At 49.8% G+C, this 20,315-nt stretch overlaps 1 protein-coding gene across 1 annotated transcript in view; it reads right to left on the reverse strand.

Moving 5' to 3' along the window:
• Nucleotides 1-20,315, reverse strand: part of CAND1 (cullin associated and neddylation dissociated 1) — a 769,151-nt gene that overhangs the window by 184,440 nt on the left and 564,396 nt on the right. The window contains exon 10 of the mRNA XM_069629730.1: nucleotides 10,967-12,460. Within this exon, the coding sequence (XP_069485831.1) occupies nucleotides 10,967-12,460 (1,494 nt within the window). The remainder of the gene's footprint in view (nucleotides 1-10,966; nucleotides 12,461-20,315) is intronic.

Here is a 20,315-nt window from a genome sequence, read left to right on the forward strand (position 1 = left end):
TTACTTTGCGCGGCAAACTATGTTCGCCTTCTTTGTTCACTGTTTTTTGGCGGGCTTCTGCTCAGAAGCCCTCAAGGAGTCTGGGTGTCTAGGTGGGCTGAATGTGAGGGAGGGGTGTAGTCACCCCCTGCACAGGGTATCCTAGGAACCCGAAGTCGCACTTTGTCATGATTGCCCAGGGTGGTTGTCCGGGCTGGACAACCCCCCTGCTGGGTGATTAACAGCCAGGCTGTGTGAATGGGGGTTTTCCGCATAAAAGGCAGGTCTCTTGAGCTAGAAGTCAGAAAGTCACTACTGGAACTACAAGGAACCGAAGAAAAGCGGAGAAAACGACGGCTGCTGCAACTACCCCGTCCCGGTGAAGCCCTGCTGCAGTCCTGAGCTATCTTCCCTTCAACGACTCAGAGAAGATCCAATCCGGAGTCTTCTTTCCTTGAGCTTGGTGGGGATAACCAGCTCATCTTCCACAGCCAGAGGATCCTCTTCCTTGGTCGAAATCGCTGGAGGCTGCTGTAGTGGTCCGGATAGCTACCTGAAGAGCCTCTCCTGTTTTTAAGGAGTGCACCTTTTATTCCTCGTCGCTGCTGCCGGCTTCATCCCTGTGTGGTGCGGACCCCCTTCAGACGTCCTCCTCCACAACGAAGCTCCAGGAATCGTGGGTCTGCGGGAAACCAACAGGAACAACTGCCAGGGCAGCAGCTGCACCATTGGAACAAGGTACCGTGTTCTACTTGAGGACACTGGGTGAATCCCTTTTATTCATTTCCAAGGCTTGCCCTGGTCTTCCCTCCTTCTTATAACTTTTGCTTCCGAAAATTGACAATATCGAAGTACTTTTGGCTACGTTGAATCGTGAACTGTCTGTGTGATCTTCGACAACAGGCTCCGGTGTCTTTCGACCCTGACTCTGGACCTTTGACTTTTGAACTCCTGTCTGAGTGTTTCTTGATTCTGCTTGTCTAACCAAAACATTGCCTGTGATTTTTGCCTCCAACTCCCTCTGGTTATCTCGGGTGCGAAGTGTGTTTTTGCCCCGGTAGCATTTCATGTCACGGATACGAGTTTATTTAGTAGACCGAACTGTCAAAAAGTGATCGCAATCGTATTCATGGTAACGTGTTTTGTTCGTAACACAGGTTCATTCAACACAGGGTACTTACCTTCAGACTTACTGTACAAAGTGAATTTGTTAGTTGTAGTATATTTAACGTGTGGTTTTTATTTGAGTTTAATAGAAGTGTTGTGTTGATAACGAATGGTTTAAAAATAAATGTACTTATATTTTTTACCTGAAACCTTGAGTCAGTGTTTGCTTGAGTCACAGTAATTGTGGTCCCTTTGTGTAATCTCTGCTCCTGCTCATATACTCGAGATAAGCCTGGCTGCTCCGCCACTGCTACCACTCTGACATAGTAGTACAGGCTTGTACTAAAGGTAAAACATTTATTGCCATCTGTGGTCTTAATTGTGTGTAGTGGTCCCTAAGGCCACTGCAAAGGATTCTGCCTAACAGGCACCAACTGTGACTTTTTGAGATTGATAGAAAATCCCAGGTCGAATAGTGTATCCATGTGGGCAGAAGCCGTATGCTGACCGCCTCCGGAGATCTCGCCCTGACTAGCCAGTCATCTAGATATGGATAAGTGATGGCCTTGTGCCCCGAGTAGGGCTGCCACTGCATTCATTAGCCTTGTAAAGACCCTGGGTGCCGAATTGCGTCCAAAGGTTAGAACCCTGTATTGAAAGTGAAAACCTATGATCCTGAATCTCAGGAAGGACCAATAGGGTTCCCAGATAGGGACTTGTTGGTAGGCATCCTTCAGATCCAGGGAGCACATCCAGTCTCACACACAACATCTCCGCTATGAATGCTGAGGTAGCCATCTTAAACTTTTGGAGGGGAAGGGAAAGGTTCAAGGTGGAAAGGTCTAACAACTCTCAGGCCAGCCTGGTTCTTTTTGTGTATGGGGAACCACTATGCTCCGCTGGGAGGCTGGGACTTCCTCCACTGCCTGGCACTCTACTCGCAAGCGTATTTCCGCCAACAGAGTTGCTGTACCAATCTGCAGGAGCGGAGGGGAGGAAGGTGGAGAAGGAGGAATGGGGACCCGTAAGCCCATGGATACTACTGAGAGGATCCAAGGATCCGAGAACTTTGTCCGTCAGCAGTGTATGTGAAGGGCAAGCCTGTCCCCCACTGGAGACTAGCGGATCCGGATGGGCCTGTCGCAATTTCTTCCCCTCTGAGGCTGGGGCTGAGGCTGTGGAGGGGGACTGGAAAATGCCTTGTTAGCTGCCTTGTGCTGTTTGTGCCTGTGCTGGATAGGGAATCTGTCCAGTTGTCTGGTCTGTCTCTCCTGGAAGCCTCTGAAGCCTCAGAAGGACTGACCCATTTGTGGTGATGTCATCAGTGTGATGGTCCAGTGGGCATTTTGTTTTGCTCTGTGCCACGTGTCTGCGTCGTGGAACTTGCTGATCTTGGATCGGCTTCCACCAATACGCTGAGCGGTGGTGGTGGCTGTGGCCTTCCCTGCAGCTCAGGTCGGGGCTTGGTAGATGGAGTGCCCTCGCCTATGCCCCTCAGACATGGGCCCAGTGTAAGGGCGTACCCCTCCCCCCCATCAGGTTGGGGCCCGGTAACAGAGCCTTGCGACCCCTCAGCAGTAGTACCGCTAGGATCTTGTTATCCCCTCTTCCTGGTGGCCAGTAGCTGGAGCAGCCACAGTGTTCTTGCTGGTTTTAAGACGAGAGTGGTCCCTCTTGCTTGGCCGTTCTCTTGGGAAGGCGGTGCCTTTATGGGGTGCGGAGGATAACAGGGGGACCTACCTTGGGCCTGGTCTTCCGCTTCACAAATGCTTTGAGGTCTTTTGGAGGCAATCTTCCAAAGAGCTCCTGCCACCTCGCAAGTCGATTCTCGAGCGCGTGTAGGGTCAGAGCATTGCATGCAGTACATCCGTCCCAGCCGTGGTCTGGGTCAAGGCACCGGAGGCAGAGGGCGTGGGGGTCAGATGTTGGGAAAGGACCCTTTAGGTTGGACACCTGCTGAAGCCTGCCATCCTCGACATTCACCGGGAAGGAGCGTGGCACCAGAGGACAGACCAGTACCTAATGTTGGAAAAGACAAAGAAAACAAGAATACTTCTCCGGGGAAGAGCGCGTGGAATTACAAGGTCGGAGGCCTAACCCAGGAGCACTGGTGAAAGCGGTCTGTTCCAGTCGATGCGGAAAAGAGGACTGACGAGTGGCAGCGGTGGGCGGAGCCAGGGGGAGCGCATGCTCCCAAGTCCTTGCCATCACGCGCATCTAAATTTAAAGGGGAAGATTATTTTTCTGGTAAAAAACGTTACGTCTCTCGTCCCTAGCGAGGGAAGACCATACAGTATGGAGGAACGGGGACAGGACGTAGAAGTATGGTCTGTGACATGGATTCATTCTTCATCCTGATGGCACTGATCATCCTGAAAAATATCCCCAACGGGGTCAATCATCTTAAGCACAGGAGAGGTAGGGTGGAAAACAGGGGACTGAAGTCTAGGAGTCTTGTAGTGCCTACGGCCATCCCCAAAGGAGCTAGTCCTCTTAGGAGTACTTTTATCAAACATGTCTGAGAAATCAATTAACTCAGACCTTCTCCATACATTCCTCAAACCCTTGCCCTAGTCCAGGAGCCTGTAGAGGAAGCTTCAGGGAGTGTGAAAGCTAGTTCTTCTTGAACAGGACCCTGTAGGAACTGTGACAACGGAGAAGAGGTCTGGACATAGTCTTGAGCCAAAACAGGGGGTGTCTGGGGGCCAGAACCACGTGAATCTGACTGAGGAAGTGCTTCCGATAACTTCCCTTAAATTAGGGAGCGTTTTATTTAGAACCGTTTTGCGACGTGTCTTTCGACATTTCTGAAAGAAGCACCATAAGGTTAGGGGGTGGGGAGCACCCTGAGCAGTGGAAGAATGGGAACAATGCACCAAACAACAGCATAGATAGTCGAGAAGCAGAGGGTTTGTCAGGTTCTGCCGAAGATTAACTGGCCTGCAGGTGCCGATGGCTTCTTCGATGGTACCGTCGAGGGATGCCGTGGGTTTGGGTGCTTAGCCTTAGTGGTGTGAGACCCTGTCGCCAGTGGGTGGTCTCCCCGTAGCACTGCGTTCGGCATGGCTAATGGGGCTGGCGTCAGGCACGCAGGAGCCGGCAGACTCCGGAACAATGTTTTTGGCCTCCAAACTGGAGCCGTTGCTGCTGAAGGGGTCCTCGTCCGATGCAACAGTGCCGGTGGATGAATGGGGCTCTGCCTGCACGGCAAAGGCTGCCCACGCATTTGTGCACCTTTCTTAAAGGCAAGACAGGCCTTGAAGCGCCACTCGTCGTGGTCACAAGGTAAGCTGTTATTGTACTCCCTATGAGTGTCCCCCCCTCCAAGAGCAAAATTTAAATGGAGGCCTCTCTGTTAAGTAGAAAAATAGCAGACAGACATGGGAAAGAAGAGGGAAAAAACAGAAAAGGCATTCTCTAAAGAGCAATGACAAGAAGAAAAGCACCCACTCTCCGTACTGTGAAAGGCTTAAGCATGATGGTGAAGACCGCTGATAGCCGCCAGGAATTCAGCCGGACATTTTTAAGACCGTTAACGGGAAATAGCTGTCTAGTTAAATCGGCGAAAGGGTGTGTCGAAGACGTCATAAATATAGCAGTAAATCTCGTTATAACAAGCTCCACAATAAAGCTACCGACCAGCATAGTTTAAAAAATAAATAAATAAATAAATAAAACAAAAAACACAACCTGGCGTCCGACGCCCGAGGGCTCAAGGGTACACATATCACAGTAGGAATATTGTTACAAATACAGCCAGGTCGATGTCCCTTTTCGGTCTTTGAAAAAAAGATGCAATACTCCGTAATTACCGTCTCACTATATGCACATCATGCGACTAAGCTGATTCACAAGCATTAGAAATATTTTTACTCTTTTTGCTATATTTTTAGTATGAACATAGTGTTTACCATGATTGGCTATTAAAGGTGGCTAGTGTCCCAATATGGCTATGCCACAAGAATTTTCATGTGTTCTTTGGACATTTGTTCTTTCTGGTGGAGATGTTAACTAGTGTGTGGCCTCTGGCCACCATGTGCTGCACCTATTTGTCTGGCCTCATTTTCTGGCAATGATGCAAGTGTCGGCTGAGCATTTCTCCCACAGGGGTGCTGTGCGCAAGTTCTTTTTTGTTGCCGTGTACAGCCTGCTTAGATGTCACCTTCTGCCTCTGTATGCACTGTATTTCGTAGATGACTGCCGGTATCTTGATGGAGAATACACGGATGTTGACCGGTGTGTGGTCTAACCTGGGCTAAATGAGGTGGGGGAACATCTCTGCACTTCCCTGAAAGGAAAAAACAACAGTCTGGTATGCCGGTCCTTTAGCGAGCTAATTGCTCTGGCCGTGTCTGTTTTAATTTCATTCAGGTGGTCATCAATTTTCTTTCCAACCAGCTGTTGATCATCAAACAGCATGTCCAATATCTGCACATGAACTTCTGGGTGGAAAATGGTTGCTTTCATTCAAGCCTGCCTCCTGAGGATGCCTCAAACCCATCTCTGGTGCATTGACCGCTGGGGCTTTGCATTTCTTCTCTGGCCGGGTAGCCAGTGAGGACAATGGGGTTTTTAAGCATAGCCCCACCAATTTCCCACATGGTGTCTACGATGGGTATAGCCTTGGTTGTTCGGCGATTTTTATCCTTGTGCTCATACAGCACCACTTCTCCTTGGTTGACACCTGGAGGTCGTACATCTGTGCAGCCTTGATTACACTTGTGTGGAAAGATGCAATATTAGGCAGAAAGATGCAATATTAGGCGGAGAAGACAACCCCCCTCCCCCCCTGGCAGTCACTTTCTTTTGTTTTGTGAGGAGTCATCCCATACATCAAGATCTTCTTGTGGGGAATCCTGAGGGATGTATCCCTCCGCTGGTGCTCAGTTATCCCAGAAACATGACATGGTCCGCCAATGGGTCCTCCCATGGAAAGGTCTTCTGTGAGGTCCAATATAATGCAGAGTGCCCTTGTTGATGCAGGAGGTGCAAGCCTCCTTTGCCATTGAACTGGTGGCGCTGCTGTGGGTTTCTGGCCATCATTGGAGGACTGTCGCCCTTTGGAATTCTTAGTTAACTATGTGTGCACCTCCACTAGAACTCACAATATTTTGGAGCGATTGCATAAGCACAAGTTGAAATGGATAATCAGCATCACCAAACAGCCCATTGTGTGGTTGCTGTGGGGGTGTTTTATTTTGGGGGGGGGGGCACTCTGGTACTGCCATAGGTACTAGAGGACGCCCCTCTACATCTGAAAACTCCTCTTACAGGATATCTGGCAGCTTTTTTCCCTCGTCATGGACAAGCAGTCGTCCGGCGACAAGCTATGCCATTCAGTCAATGGATGGGACATTGATGAACTTATTCTCATCAAGATATACTCTGTAGACAGCATTTTCCCCGTCAGTGGTTTCCCGGTTGATTACGGTTTTCCCCGTCACTGTCAAGCTGCCAATTACGTTCAATGCGCAAGATGATTCGCCATGTAAGAGTATTTTTTTTGTTGGATTAGCCGTCAAAGAAAACCCTCTGGGGGACCAGTCGGTTGACACTATGTGCCAACTGCACTGGTGTTTCCCCAGTTGTAGACAACCTGCCAGTCGATGAATCTTGTGTGGATGACCTACCTGTCGTGGATGATAATTTAGCCATCAAGACCCCAGTCAGTTTTATTTGTCGACTGACGCGATTCTGTCAACAAGTAGTGGACATCTACCGATTTTGGTCATTTATTTTTTTGACGCAAGAACCCCTCTGGGTCCTCAACTAGATTCCATGTCTTAATGCGTGGTTTCATATCCCTCTCCAATGAGGAAGCTCCCCTCTTTACTGGAACATGCTTCTGAGGGGTACTGCGTAGGAAAGCTGGGGCTATTGTCGATTCCTCATCTGAAGAATGCCTCTTACTACCCCTACATAAAGCAGAAGCTTTCTGTGCCTGTCCTGAACAGTCTTCAGAGTAAAGGTTTGACATCTCACATATCTCCATGTGATGTGGGTGCAGGCAATGAGATCATTCCCGATGAGGGTCTCAGGAACATGTTTGCCACATCCAGTGCAATCTTGAAGAGGGATTTCTATCTTTGCAGAGACTTCCAGGGTTACCTGAGCCATGGCATCAAGGAGCAGAGGACAGTGTTAACAGTCAACTATTAATTGTTCCTGGATACCTGCCAACACTAAATGGCAGAGGTGGTCTGGATCTAACAAACTGAAAATTGTTTAAAAACTATTCCTAAAAATTGTTTTTAAGAAAAGATCTGAGCACTTGACAGATTTCCTAGTCACTTCCACTGCAATGAAGAATCTGAAGGCGGCCACCTGGGATGGAGCAAAAGCCCTAAAACCTCATTGTTGGGGAGCAGAAGAACCAAAATGAAGTGGATAGGCTACAAACTGAAGCCTTTTTTGGCTTTATGAGCAATGTCATTGCTGTATGTCTGATATAATATACACACCTCTGACATAATGTACACACACACACACACACACACCAGGGATTCCTAGTCATACTGTGAATAATTGAAGAATGTAAATCTATGAAAGACACAATGCTGGAGAACTGTAGGTTTTAGAATGTGCGTTGACAGCACTGCGTGTGCCAAAGGCTGGCAGTAAATGAAATCTGAAGGAGCAGGAGCCCATTAATGCAGTGTGCTATTAAAAAGGATTTCTGGAGTTTCCCAGTCTAATAGATGGGATTCTAAAGTATGTGAACATATTAAAGGCCAAATAATGGTGGTTCAGCACTCCAAAAAAGAAAAAAAAAAAGGCAAAAAACAAAAGATGAGCATTGACGCCAACATCATCATTGCCTGCTAACTCCTTGACAGCTCAGCAGCATTCAACACCCTAAACAATGCATCCTAAAAATTAGATTGCAGGAAACTGGCCTGGGGAATTCTTGGGGACATCCCTCAAGTGGCTAGTGAAATGGAAGATACAATAACAGAACTAGTAGCGAGGAAGCACAGGGGTGCCCCTTTAAGGCAGGCCAGGTCACTGGTGACTTTTGTGGACACAAAGGGCTTAGGACAGCCAACAGCATGGTCCCAAGAAGCAAAGCAACCACAGAGGTCTCAGCCAGGAGATACCACTAAGAGTGTTGTAGAGGAGCAACATGCCACTGTTTCCAGCTAGGCAGCATGGTCTTCCACTACAGGTGCTTGACTACAATATATACAATAATCTTCTTGCAATCATTCTGCCGGTGGTGGTTTCAAGAGGCTGTTTCTCATGGTTTTCACCTTATTGATAAGAAAAACTCTGGTCACATTTACCTTCCGGTTGCTGTAATGCAACATCGACTAATTGAGAGGGACATGCCCCCCCCCCCCCCCAACACAACGAGGCCATGGCATTGATATGATTTATTCATTTCCAGAAAAGCCAGTACTATTTAGAAGTACTGAAAGGTTTGCAAAATTGACATGACGGTTTGCAAAATTGACAAGGCTGTCCCTAGGTACCTTGCACCACCACAATGTACGCTAGCCCCCGAAGAAAATCCATGCAATCATAGAAGGGATTGAAACATATAGGGAATGAGGGAATATACAGTGGGTTCACAACATACGCTCACGGAATGTACAAGCATCCAAAGGATCCAAGAAATGTCAATAACTAGTTTGAATCCGACATGGTTTTCATTGTATTGAACGGTGCTATGTGTAATGTATTACGTGATACACTTTGTCTGAATTGCACTAAATCATATTAAAGTGGTACCTGATACATTTTAGAGTAGTATCGTTGCCTTGTACACATGTATTGTCTCTGTGTAAAGGTTTTAATCCGTTTTTAAATAAAATGTATATTTACAGGTTTTAGAGGTTTTACAAATATTAGGGCTAATTGCTACAGGGCTATTTGATTTCCCATGACACACTGTCATTTTTATAAAAGACATGGTCTCTGTCGGATATTGGGTCGTCTCTTGTTCCATAGCTTCAGTACAATAGGTCCAGAAAGCTTGAGATAACACCAGAAGGATCCAGGCAGGCATGTTCCAGCAGGGATTACTGAATGGAAGGAGAGGAAGCACTTTAAGCAAGACTAAACAGGACAGAGTAGCAGGAGTTCACTATCGGGAGGATAAAGGGTATAGCAGCCAAATTGGCCTCAATGATTCTAAGGGACATCCAACCTCTCCAGCAGATTACAGAAAACCTTTCAGGATACAAAATCTGTGAATTGGCCTGGGGGGGCTACACTAGTTATACATACAGGGGCTGGGAGTTAGCTCAACCCACCAATTCACAGCCATGCAACTTTCAAAAGTCTTGTTGCCCCCTCCCCCCACCCCCCAAACTCCCTTCTCTCAGGCTCACACAAACGGGGACTGAAGTGTCTAGGATACACTTATCCAGTTTAAAATAAATTCAACTTCCAAAGAAGTGCCTTTGCAAAGTGCAAAGAGACACATTAAGCCAAACAGCTATTTTTGCTATTCCATGTCCCAAAAAAAACTAAATAAAATGACACAGGTGTAGAGCTTTAACAACGGTTTGATAGTCATTTTGCCCATCTACATGGGTAAACTGCTACAATGCTGTAAAAAAGGCTAAGTGCTGTGTTAGAAAATAAAGTAAGTAGCAGGCACCAGCCTATGTCTCCATACACTTTCTGGGTGGAAGAACTCAAACTTGTACCAAAGGAGGTGCTCAACTTCATTGCCTTGATATCACTAGGCAATGAACTCCATCTACATTTCCATTTAACTCAAACAAATGTTGAGATTTGCTTATATGGATTCATTCTGTGTGCTATTTCACAGCCACAACAGATTGCCCTCTGCCATCCATTAAGGGTTGCTTTAAATGGTTCCCAGACTGCTGCCATGTCAGAAGTGTGCATATTCCAGAAAACACTGCTCAATAAAACCTTTGACTTTCACCATTATGGTTAGTCTATTAGCCAAGTATCAAGTGGCTACAGACCATCATATAAAGTAATAACAATCTTAATAACCAAGCTTATCGATCCATTATCTCGGAGAGCATCCAGGGTACCCAAGGAAATAACACTTCAGAAAATGTTCCAACCTGACACTACTCCTAGGCCAATCAGTAAAATCGATAAAACCCGATAGGCCAGCATCATTCAGGTACCCAAAGCTTTAATTTTACTGTGTGACCTTCCTAACAGCCCCCCCGAATTAACACAAATAAAACATGGATGAAAAAATACATTGAGCCAACTTTTCATTTAAGGAAGCGCAATGCACAGTGTTTGGAACAGCCTCCCAAGAGCTATTCGAGAACATAAAACTCATTTCTTTCCGAAAAGGCTGTGAAGACTTATCTTTTCTGTTAAGTGTAACACCGATGTTTAGGCACTTTTATGCAAAATTACTGAACTGATAACACTCATAGATAGCTGATTTGCTACCATGCGATACAACTGTACCAAGACACGATTAATTTCGTCAGGAGCGCGATTAAAAATAAAAAATAATACTTGATCATATGACCATCTGATGAACATTCTTCCTTACAATAGGATCTATTTTGGTAGTGTATATCTTAACACACCCATCTACACATAGAATCAGTGGGTACTTCACCGCTTTAACTGGACACTTAAAGAGACTGCACTCTAACAAGAATGGCTTTTCAAAACTTTCCTCAGAAGCAGGCAATTACAATCGTTTTTAAATGAGGTCTAGAAAGGACTAAGAGCAACAATAACAGTAGCATTTTGTTCTGCATTTAACTAGTAAATAGAAAATTGTTACTACAAGCAATTGAGACTCCATAACTGTGGTAGACCGATACAAGAACACCTTTAACAATCTGGAAAAGTAGACGAATTATCTGAAAGTAAAGCATTGTTGCAAAGAAGTAAATCACAAAACAGCAAGTGGTTGAATACTCACCAGAAGCCAAGTATCCTTTGAGTCGTGGCAGGAGAGTCTCTGGATCTATTAAAGTAAGTTTTCCCAAGCACTCTGCAACAACATTCCTGGTTCCCTCTTCTGCACACTCACAGTGTTTAAGTAGCAAAGTCCAAATATTCTCAACATACGGCTTGAGGCCGACTACTGATGCAGAACCAATGATTTCCTTTAAGGAATGGAGTAAAAGATACTGCCTCTTCGGCTGACTGGTTATTTCTTGTAAAACAAAAGGTAGATATTCTGGAAGGTTGCCAACACTGATACTGCCCAGTGCATAGGATGCTGCAGACTTCACTTCTTCACTTGAAGACGAAAAGGCATCTAGAATGACCACCTTGAGCTCAATCTGCCCACTTAGGTCAATATGATGTCCAACTTCTCCTAGAGAAAGCAATGCCAGAAGACGGATTGAATCAGTGGACCTTGAGTTCTTTACATCTTGAATGAACTGACCAACAACAGCCGGTCCTTCTTTTGGACATGCTCGGGTAAGTGCTGCTACACATTTAGCAATGGAATAATAGGACTGCTTGTGGGCAAGGGATGTGGTTTGCGCATAAACTGGACCAGTCAGCATTCGTAATAAATCCATATATCCCAAGTTAGCAGTTCCAGTGATAACGAGTGCCTGGAAAAACTCAAGCATAGCACTAAGGGCTCCTCCTTGGAGCAGGGGTGATCTCACAAGCCCAATGAGTTCAGTTAGGATGGACCCACTAATCTTCGAAAGGGAAGATGGATATACTGTTGCTAACGTTGTGAGGAAGCTGATGGCCATCTGGGAGACGTGCATGTCACTTTCACTAATGAGAGGTGGAAGCTCATCCAGCACTGCATCAATCATTGAGGCAGTCAGGCAGTCACTATAGTTTTGAATTAATATGTCCAGAGCAGACAGTGTACCCAGTTTTAAAGCACGTTGGTTCTTCCGCAGGAAAGAGGCAAGGATAGGAACTGCTTCCCCAAGGATTGGCCGGAGATCAATCTTTAGCGGAGAGCCAGCTATCAATGTCAGTGCTTTCACTGTAGTTAACCGGGTGATCTCATTCTTAAGTCTCTCCAAGAAGATCTGTAGAGTACTAGGCAAATCACTTCCCAAATTGTCACCTAGGCTGCAAATTATCTGCCCCATGCAGGAGATGGCCCGTTCTTTCACTTCTTGATCAATGTCAGCAGCCTTAAGTCGTTTGATTGTACAAGTGAAAAGGTCTTTGATGTATGGGGTGGAGTCAAAGACATAAGATTGGTCTAAAGGACGAATAACCTTCACAAGTTGCTGCGTGACCAGCAGGGCCTCAGATGTGATCTTGTAAAATGGGTCTCCAACACAGGCCACAACAGGGGGAACCAATGCTTGAACATGAGGATGGAAGACATGGGGTGAATGATTACACAGGATCACGTACAAACACGACAAGGCATCAATCTTCAGATTGGATGAGCTGGACTTGTCATTTAAGGAGAATATGATACCTGGAACAAATGGGAAAGCAGCATAAAATTAGAAACACAATTATGTAATTCATTCAGTCATTTGTTATAGCGCCTTTCACCATAATCATGGTCCAAACGTGCTTTTGGTTGAACGCCCTCGGAGGGAATCGGAGTAGAGAAATGTCAGAGGTGCTATTATGCGTGTGTGCATTTCAGCCAATAAAAGTTGTGCGAGGGTGAGCAAGACCCTGCTAGTCACCCATGTCGAAATGGAGGGTGTATGGGTGCAGCAGTGGTATACCATGGACTAAGGGGGGATTGTGTTTAGGAGATGGCGTTCTGTGGGAAGCTACAGTTCGAATTTTTGTCATTAAAAGTAGCTTCTTTTTTATGGCAGAGGTGATGTGCAGTAGTGTTTGTGTTATATGTGAGTGCAGGGTGTGTGGAAGTGAGCCTGTGCCTTCCGCTAAGTTGCGAAGGTGAGGTATATGGAAGGAGAAAAGGGTTAGCTGTACAAAGAACAATGTCTACTTCCTGGGTGACATCTACGTAGATGATCAGACAGAGATAGGTTTCACAGGCAATCTAAGCGCAAGATGAATGCATAATAGCTTACACATCTAGGCTAAATGCAAGATATGGCTGACCAACACGAACAGGCTAAAAGCAAGGGAAGGAACAAGTTACTTACCTGTAACTGTTGTTCTCCAGCATGGGTCTGGCATGGATTCACATGCTCATGAATATTCCCCGTCGTCAGGCTGGGAATCCTCGGTAAAGAAAAAACCAGTATCAGTTTCGTTTCTGATCTGTCTTTCGTAGTAATAACCAATCACTGGTCTCTGTGTCATACTGACCACAGCCAATGACTGCCCTCTACCTAAGCACCGCCTCTGGCAGCCATCTTCAGATTTGGAAGCACGTGAAGTGGCAGTATGACCAAGTGAAGAGCCGCAGAGGGGTAGGCGGGAGGGTTCGCATGTGAATCCATGCCAGACCCATGCTGGAGAACAACAGTTACAGGTAAGTAACTTGTTCCTTCTCCAGCATGGGGTCTGGCATGGATTCACATGCTCATGAATAAAGAATACATAGCAGTACACACATGCACAACCAAGGGAGGTGGCAAAGGCTCAACATTAAGCATTACATCAAACTCAACATTAAGCATCTTACCTCCTCACCAGGCTCACCTCAGGCGAACAGGTTGCGCAGCACTGCTTGGCCGACCCTGGACTCCTCCCTGGAATCCCGATCGACGCAGTAGAACTTCGTGAAGGTGTGCGTCGACCTCCACGTAGCAGCCCTGCATATGTCCAGCAGGGGCACACCAGAAAGGAACGCCGTGGTAGCTGCGATCGCTCTGGTGGAATGGGCTCTCGGACGGCCGGGCAGCGGTCGGTTTGCCAACCGATGACAGTACATGATACAGCCGGAGAGCCATCTGGAAATGGAAGCCTTCGAGAGAGCCTTCCCCTGATTGACAGGTCCAAAGTTCACAAAGAGTTGTGACGTCTTCCGAAAACACTTTGTGCGGTCCACGTAGAACTTCAGCGCTCTAGCCACATCCAGCGAGTGCAAAGTCCTCTCAGCCGGCGACAAAGGCGACGGGAAGAACACAGGCAACACCAAGGGTTCGTTGAGATGGAAGTCCGACGGTACCTTGGGCATGAAGGAGGGGTGCGTCCTGAGCACTACCCTCGTGTCGTGAAAAGTCAAGTACGGGGCCTTGCAGGAAAGGGCCTGGATCTCTCCCACCCGTCGTGCGGAGGTGATGGCCACAAGAAACGCTGTTTTCCACGACAGAAACTTCAATGGGGCCGAGTGCAGAGGCTCGAACGGAGGTCCCATGAGCTTGGTCAGCACCACGTTGAGCTCCCACGCCGGGGCCGGAGCCTTCACCGGCGGGAACGATCTGAACAGTCCCTTCATGAACTCTTTCACCAGACGATGAGACCACAAGGACGTCCGTCCCGTGGTTCTGGTGTATCGGGAGATCGCAGCAAGATGAATCTTGATGGACGCGTGTGCCAGTCCAGCTTTGGCCAGCGTCAGCAGGTACGGCAGAACTTGGGGAGCCGTAATCCGTAGAGGGTTAATCTTCTGTGCGTGGCACCAGACAGAGAACCTCTTCCATTTGTGTCCGTAGCATTTAAGAGTCGAGGACGCCCTGGCCTTTGCAAAAACCTCTCTGCAGTCGGCCGGTATGTCGTATCCTCCAAACTCTAGCGCTGCAGGAGCCAGGCCTGCAAGTTCAGCGATTTCGGATCGTGGTGGAGGATGGCGCCTCCTTCCCTGGAGAGCAGATCCGCGTCCACCGGCAGCTTGATTGGCGGGGACGCTGACAAGTCCAGAAGGTCCGGGAACCATATCTGCTTCGGCCACGCAGGTGCGACGAGGATCATCCTGCACCGTGACCTCTTGAGCTGGTTGACGAGCCGGATTAGCAGTGGCAAAGGAGGGAACGCGTAGAGGAACAGGCCCTCCCAGGGGAACGAGAAAGCATCGCCCATGCTCCTCGCCTGGGGGAACCTGCTGGCGAACCTCCGGCACTTGGAGTTCGTCGCCATCGCGAACAGGTCGATCTGGGGTGTGCCCCACCGTCGGAAGAGGCGATCCACCAGATCCTGCCGTAGTTCCCACTCGTGGCACGAGCGCAGCTCCCTGCTGAGTGAGTCAGCGGTGGTGTTTTTTATCCCTGCCAGATGAAACGGCACCAGAAACATCCCTTGGGCGACTGCCCAATGCCACAGGTCCTGCGCCTCCTTGGACAGTGCTGGGGACCTGGTTCCGCCCTGTTTTCTGATGTAAAACATGGTGGTGGTGTTGTCGGTGAAGATCCTCACCACCTTGCCCTTGAGGGACGGAAGGAAAGACGTGAGGGCCCAAAACACTGCACGGAGCTCCAGGACGTTGATATGTAAGGATTTTTCCGTCGGGAGCCAAAGGCCCCTTGCGTGCAGATTTTCGGTGTGCGCTCCCCACCCTTCCAGGGAGGCATCCGTGGTCACTGTCTCCTGGTGGGCTGGGGTCTGGAAGGCCATGCCCGCCGTCAGATGCGCGCGGGTGCCCCACCACCGGATCGCTCGTCGGAAACTCTCGTCGAGTGTGATCCTTTCCTCGAAGTTGCCCGTCGTTTGGATCCAGCGCGCGTCCAGGAACTCCTGCAACGGGCGCATCCGGAGCCTGCACATGGGAATGAGGTAGATGCAGGAAGACATCATTCCGAGGAGGGACTTGATGGACCTCACCTTGGCCGCGTCGGCCACCAACATCCGCTGTACCTTGCCCAGGATGGTCCAGGTCCTCTCCTCCGACGGGGAGGCCCGAAGGGACACTGTGTTGAGCCTCGCTCCCAGAAACAGAGTGTCTTGCGCGGGTACCAGGTGGGATTTGGCGTAGTTCACGGAGAATCCCAGGTCCGTGAGAAGTTGGACGGTCCTTGCCGTGTGGACCACGGCGAGCTCCCTTGTCTTGGCTCGGATGAGCCAGTCGTCCAGGTAGGGATAGACGTGGATCCCTTCGCGGCGCAGCTGAGCCGCCACCGGTGCGAGGCACTTGGTGAACACCCTGGGTGCCGACCGTAGACCGAAGGGGAGGGCTTTGAACTGGTAATGCCGCCCTTGGACCACAAACCTGAGGAATTTTCGGTGCCCCTTCAAGATGGGAATATGGAAGTAGGCATCCTCCAAATCCAACGACGACAGGAAGTCTCCTTCCTCCAGCTGACCCAGGACGTGCTGGAGGGTGACCATCCGGAACTTTTGCGCCTTGATGAACTTGTTCAGACGTCGCAGGTCCAGGATGGGGCGCCATCCCCCCGTCTTCTTCTTCTTCACGAGGAAGTATCTCGAGTAGACTCCGGAGCCCCGCAGCCTCTTTGGGACGAGTTCGATGGCGCCCTTCTTGAGCATCGCTTTCACCTCCAGGAGGAGTTGAGGGACGTGAAGTTCTTTCCTGGCCACGGGAGGGACGCGCGGACACTTTCCTTGAAACTCGAGCGCGTGCCCCCGGGCCAAGGCGTCCAGCACCCAACGGTCGGTGGAGATGGACTCCCACACGCTGACGAAGCTCGCCAGCCGGCCTCCCACCGGGGTGCTTCGGTGGGGGCCCGACCCCCGGCCGGTTCAATCCTGCTTCGACGAGGCTTTAGCGCCTTGTCCTTGGCGACGACGGCGGGGTCCGCCAGGCTTGCCTCGTCCTCTGTAGGCCTCCTGAGATGACGAGCGGGCCGCTTGACGGTAGGAGGAGAAACCGCCGCCGGAACCTTTGGAGGCGCCCTTGCCTCCGCTGCTCCGAAAGGGCGGCCGTCGTTGTTGCAGAACCCCAAGGGCCCGGGCCGTCTCGGTGTCCGCTTTAATAGCCTGAAGGGAATCGTCCACCGTTTTCCCAAACAGGTTGTTCCCATCGAAGGGCATGTCCAGGACTCTGGTCTGAACGTCTTGACGGAAGTCCGTAGCCTTGAGCCATCCACGCCGCCTAAGGCAAACGCCGTTGCCTAACTGGCGGAACCCAGTGTCGGCGATGTCCGTCGCAACGGTAATGGCGTGGTCCGAAGCCACCTCACCTTCCTGCAGGAGCTCCAGGGCCTCCGCCCTCTTGTCGTCCGGCAAGAAGTCCAGCAGGGGAGCCAGTTTGTACCAGAGCTCCCTGTCGTATCGGGCCACGATAGCCAAGGCGTTGGCAGCTTTAATCGTCGTCGCTGCAGACGAGATGACTCTGCGTCCCATAGCGTCCAATTTCTTTCCCTCGCCGTCCGGTGGGGAAGTCGAAGTGGAGGCCGCACCCCCCCCCTGCTTTCTTCCTGGCCGCCGCGGAGACGACGGAGTCCGGGGTAGGCTGCGCCCGGAGGCACAGGGGGGCCGTGTCCGGGACCCGGTACTTTTTCTCGTACCGGTCTCTTCTAGCTGGCGTCGTGGACGGGTTCTTGAGGAGGGTGAGGCCCTCATCCCAAATGTCGTCCAATAGAGGCACCGCGAGGACCGTCTTCCTCTTGGCCTCGCGCCGCTGATAAAGGAAACCTTCCTCCTTCTTCTCCTCAGGGCAGAGTTGGAAAAGCTCGGATGCCCTGGCGATCATTGAGTGGAACGATCCAATCTCGTCGGGCGGAGAAGCCCTGGTGGGAGGCGACGACGGTAAATCCTCGTCGTATACCTCGTCGTCCGTACCCGTCGCTGCCGTGTCAGTCCCCGTATCATCCCCTCGGGTGGACGGGGAGGAGGAGGACTGGGAGGGGCGCGACGGCTGAAAAGGAGGTGGAGGGTGGATCCTTCTTTTCTTGGTAGGGGGAACACCAGAAGGTCCCGGTTCTGGGTCCCCCGACGGGAGAGGTTCCGTCGGCAACAGTAGTCTCGTCCTTATCTCAGAGCATAAGAACTGTATAGCCAACAAAATGGCCGCCGAGTTGTCTCGCGGCGCTGGCAGAGGGGAATCCGACGGGCGATCAGGGGCCCCGTCGGTACCCTCGACGATGTCGTCACCTGCGTCGGGATCCATCCCGACGGGCCGGTCTTCTTCCACGCCGAAGCCGTGGCTTAAGACCTCGACCAGCTCCTCCTCCGAGGTTGGGGCCGAATCTACGACGACGCCCTGCCCCCCCCTTTTTCTTCCCCACGGGGGATTTCACGGGGGTCCTATCGATGGGCACAAAAGAGGACTCCCTCCGAGGTGGCAGGGAGACTCTGAGCCCCGAGGTCGCCACCACTGGTGTAGCCTCCACAGGCTGAGCCAGGGCCGCCGCGACAGTTTCGATAGAGGGCTTGGCCGGATGGATTAAGGCCTTCACCACCTTAGGTGCGCTCACCGCCTTATCCTTGAGGGGGGGGGACACTGCCTCGCTCCCCCTCCGCCTTCGAGCTCGACCGGGGCCTCTCCAGGAGCTTCGCCGGGTGCTCGGCCTTCCTCTTACCCGACCCAGAGCGTTGGCTCGTGGTTGATGGTGCCGGGGAGGGTGCGCCCTGCCTGGCGCCCGTAGAGCCCGACCGTTCGGCGCTCCCGGTGCCAGCGGACTCGCGGTGCTTGGCCTTATGTTGGACCCCCGTCGCCGGGGCGTCCTCAAAGGTCTTAGAAGACCGCTCGGATTTCTTCCTCTTCTTCTCGCCGGACGGGCTCTTCCCTTCTAGCCAGTTGGCGAGACGTTGATGGCGGTCCTTCATGGTCCGCTCCGACATGTTGCCGCAAAACGCACAGTCCTTCTCCACGTGCGTCTTGTCCTCATGTAGGCAGTAAAGACAAAAAGAGTGTTCGTCCTCCTTGAAGACGTTCTGCAGCTGGCATCCAGGGCAGACCCTGAACAGCTTTCCGGGCGTCGAGCCTCCCTTCTCCTGGGCCTGAGAAACTTCTGGAGTCCTCCAAAAGCGTAGCTCGACGAAATCTTCACCCTTGAGGGGGGCAGACGAATCCGAAACGGGTCCCCGTTGATCGGATGGAAAGTCGGTGGAGCTTGAGGCTCTTTTGACCGAAAAAAACGAAGTTTTTGAGAAAAAACGTGAAAAAATAGCACTAACGCTCGAGAGCAAAAGCACGAGGATCCCAACACATGAACGTGCGGTAAAAATCTGAAGATGGCTGCCAGAGGCGGTGCTTAGGTAGAGGGCAGTCATTGGCTGTGGTCAGTATGACGCAGAGACCAGTGATTGGTTATTACTACGAAAGACAGATCAGAAACGAAACTGATACTGGTTTTTTCTTTACCGAGGATTCCCAGCCTGACGACGGGGAATATTCATGAGCATGTGAATCCATGCCAGACCCCATGCTGGAGAAGGCCAACTTCCACAATTAGGTATTGGAATAAATTATGAATTGTTTTGAACAAAGGGTTTTTAAAAAAAGCTAGTGGGCATATTAGCATTGAATCAAAGTTCCTGTCTAGATTTAATCAGTTGCTAAACATATAGGCATTCATATCACCATAAAAAAACAAAATCTCTTAATGATAAAAAAAACAAGTAAGCTTACTTGCTGCCCCTATGGTGCTAGATTAAGCAGATGCTAAAGCCTAATTGAGATGCAAGTAGTTCCCCGTCTTAAACTTCACATCGGATCAATTCTCTCTTAGCCAGGGAAGGAGGTGCTTAAGTTAATAAACTGGCAACTCAAGCCCAAATTAGTTTCTAACCAAACATCACCTAGATTGCTTGCACCCTAAAAAAGGAAAGGACTTTGGGTTTTTAAAGAGACCTCTCAAACATAATAGGTCTGCTACATTGATCTGGTCTAGAGTAGCTTGCTGTGATGAGTAAGCGGATGGTCAAATTGAAATAATCTCAATGCTGGTATCTGAATTATTAAATCACTTTACTTTTGAGGTGTTAACCTTGTGCGATTCCTTATTCTCCCAGATAGCCAATCTAGACTTGTTCCCTGCATGTTTCACCCCTTCCTCAGTTCAGAAATTCCTTTAATTTTAAATAACTCAGTAAGAACTTTAGTACATGTTAGTCAATACAATGGTCATGGGTGATTGCCATCTTCACCTCTAACGTCCAGTGCTACGCGGATGACAACTATCTTTCAGGCTACCCTCAGCCGTCTCCTCCTCTCTCATATCTGGCTGTCTGTCCGCCACTCAGTCATGGTGTACTGCAAACGACCTCTGCCTCAACGCCCCTTAGGCAGATCGTTCGCATTGGGACCCCTGCTCCCGCCTTCCAACTTTCACTCTGACCAGCCTCCCTTGGCGTTGCACCTGCACCCACCTGCGAAGGAAGAAATCTTAGGGTCAAATTCTGATTCCACTCGCTCCTCTCACATTTCAGACATCTCTAAAAAGTCCAACTATCAGCTAAACCTCCTCAGAGGCTCATCTGCCCCTTCTCACTCCCCCCCCAAGAGTCTCACTGTCTCCAGAGTCCTGTTTCTCTCCAGGCTGGACTATTGCAACAGCCTCTTT

This window comes from Ambystoma mexicanum, chromosome 12 (genome assembly GCF_040938575.1).
Source record: "Ambystoma mexicanum isolate Mex_15411 chromosome 12, UKY_AmexF1_1, whole genome shotgun sequence".
Classification (NCBI taxonomy): domain Eukaryota; kingdom Metazoa; phylum Chordata; class Amphibia; order Caudata; family Ambystomatidae; genus Ambystoma; species Ambystoma mexicanum.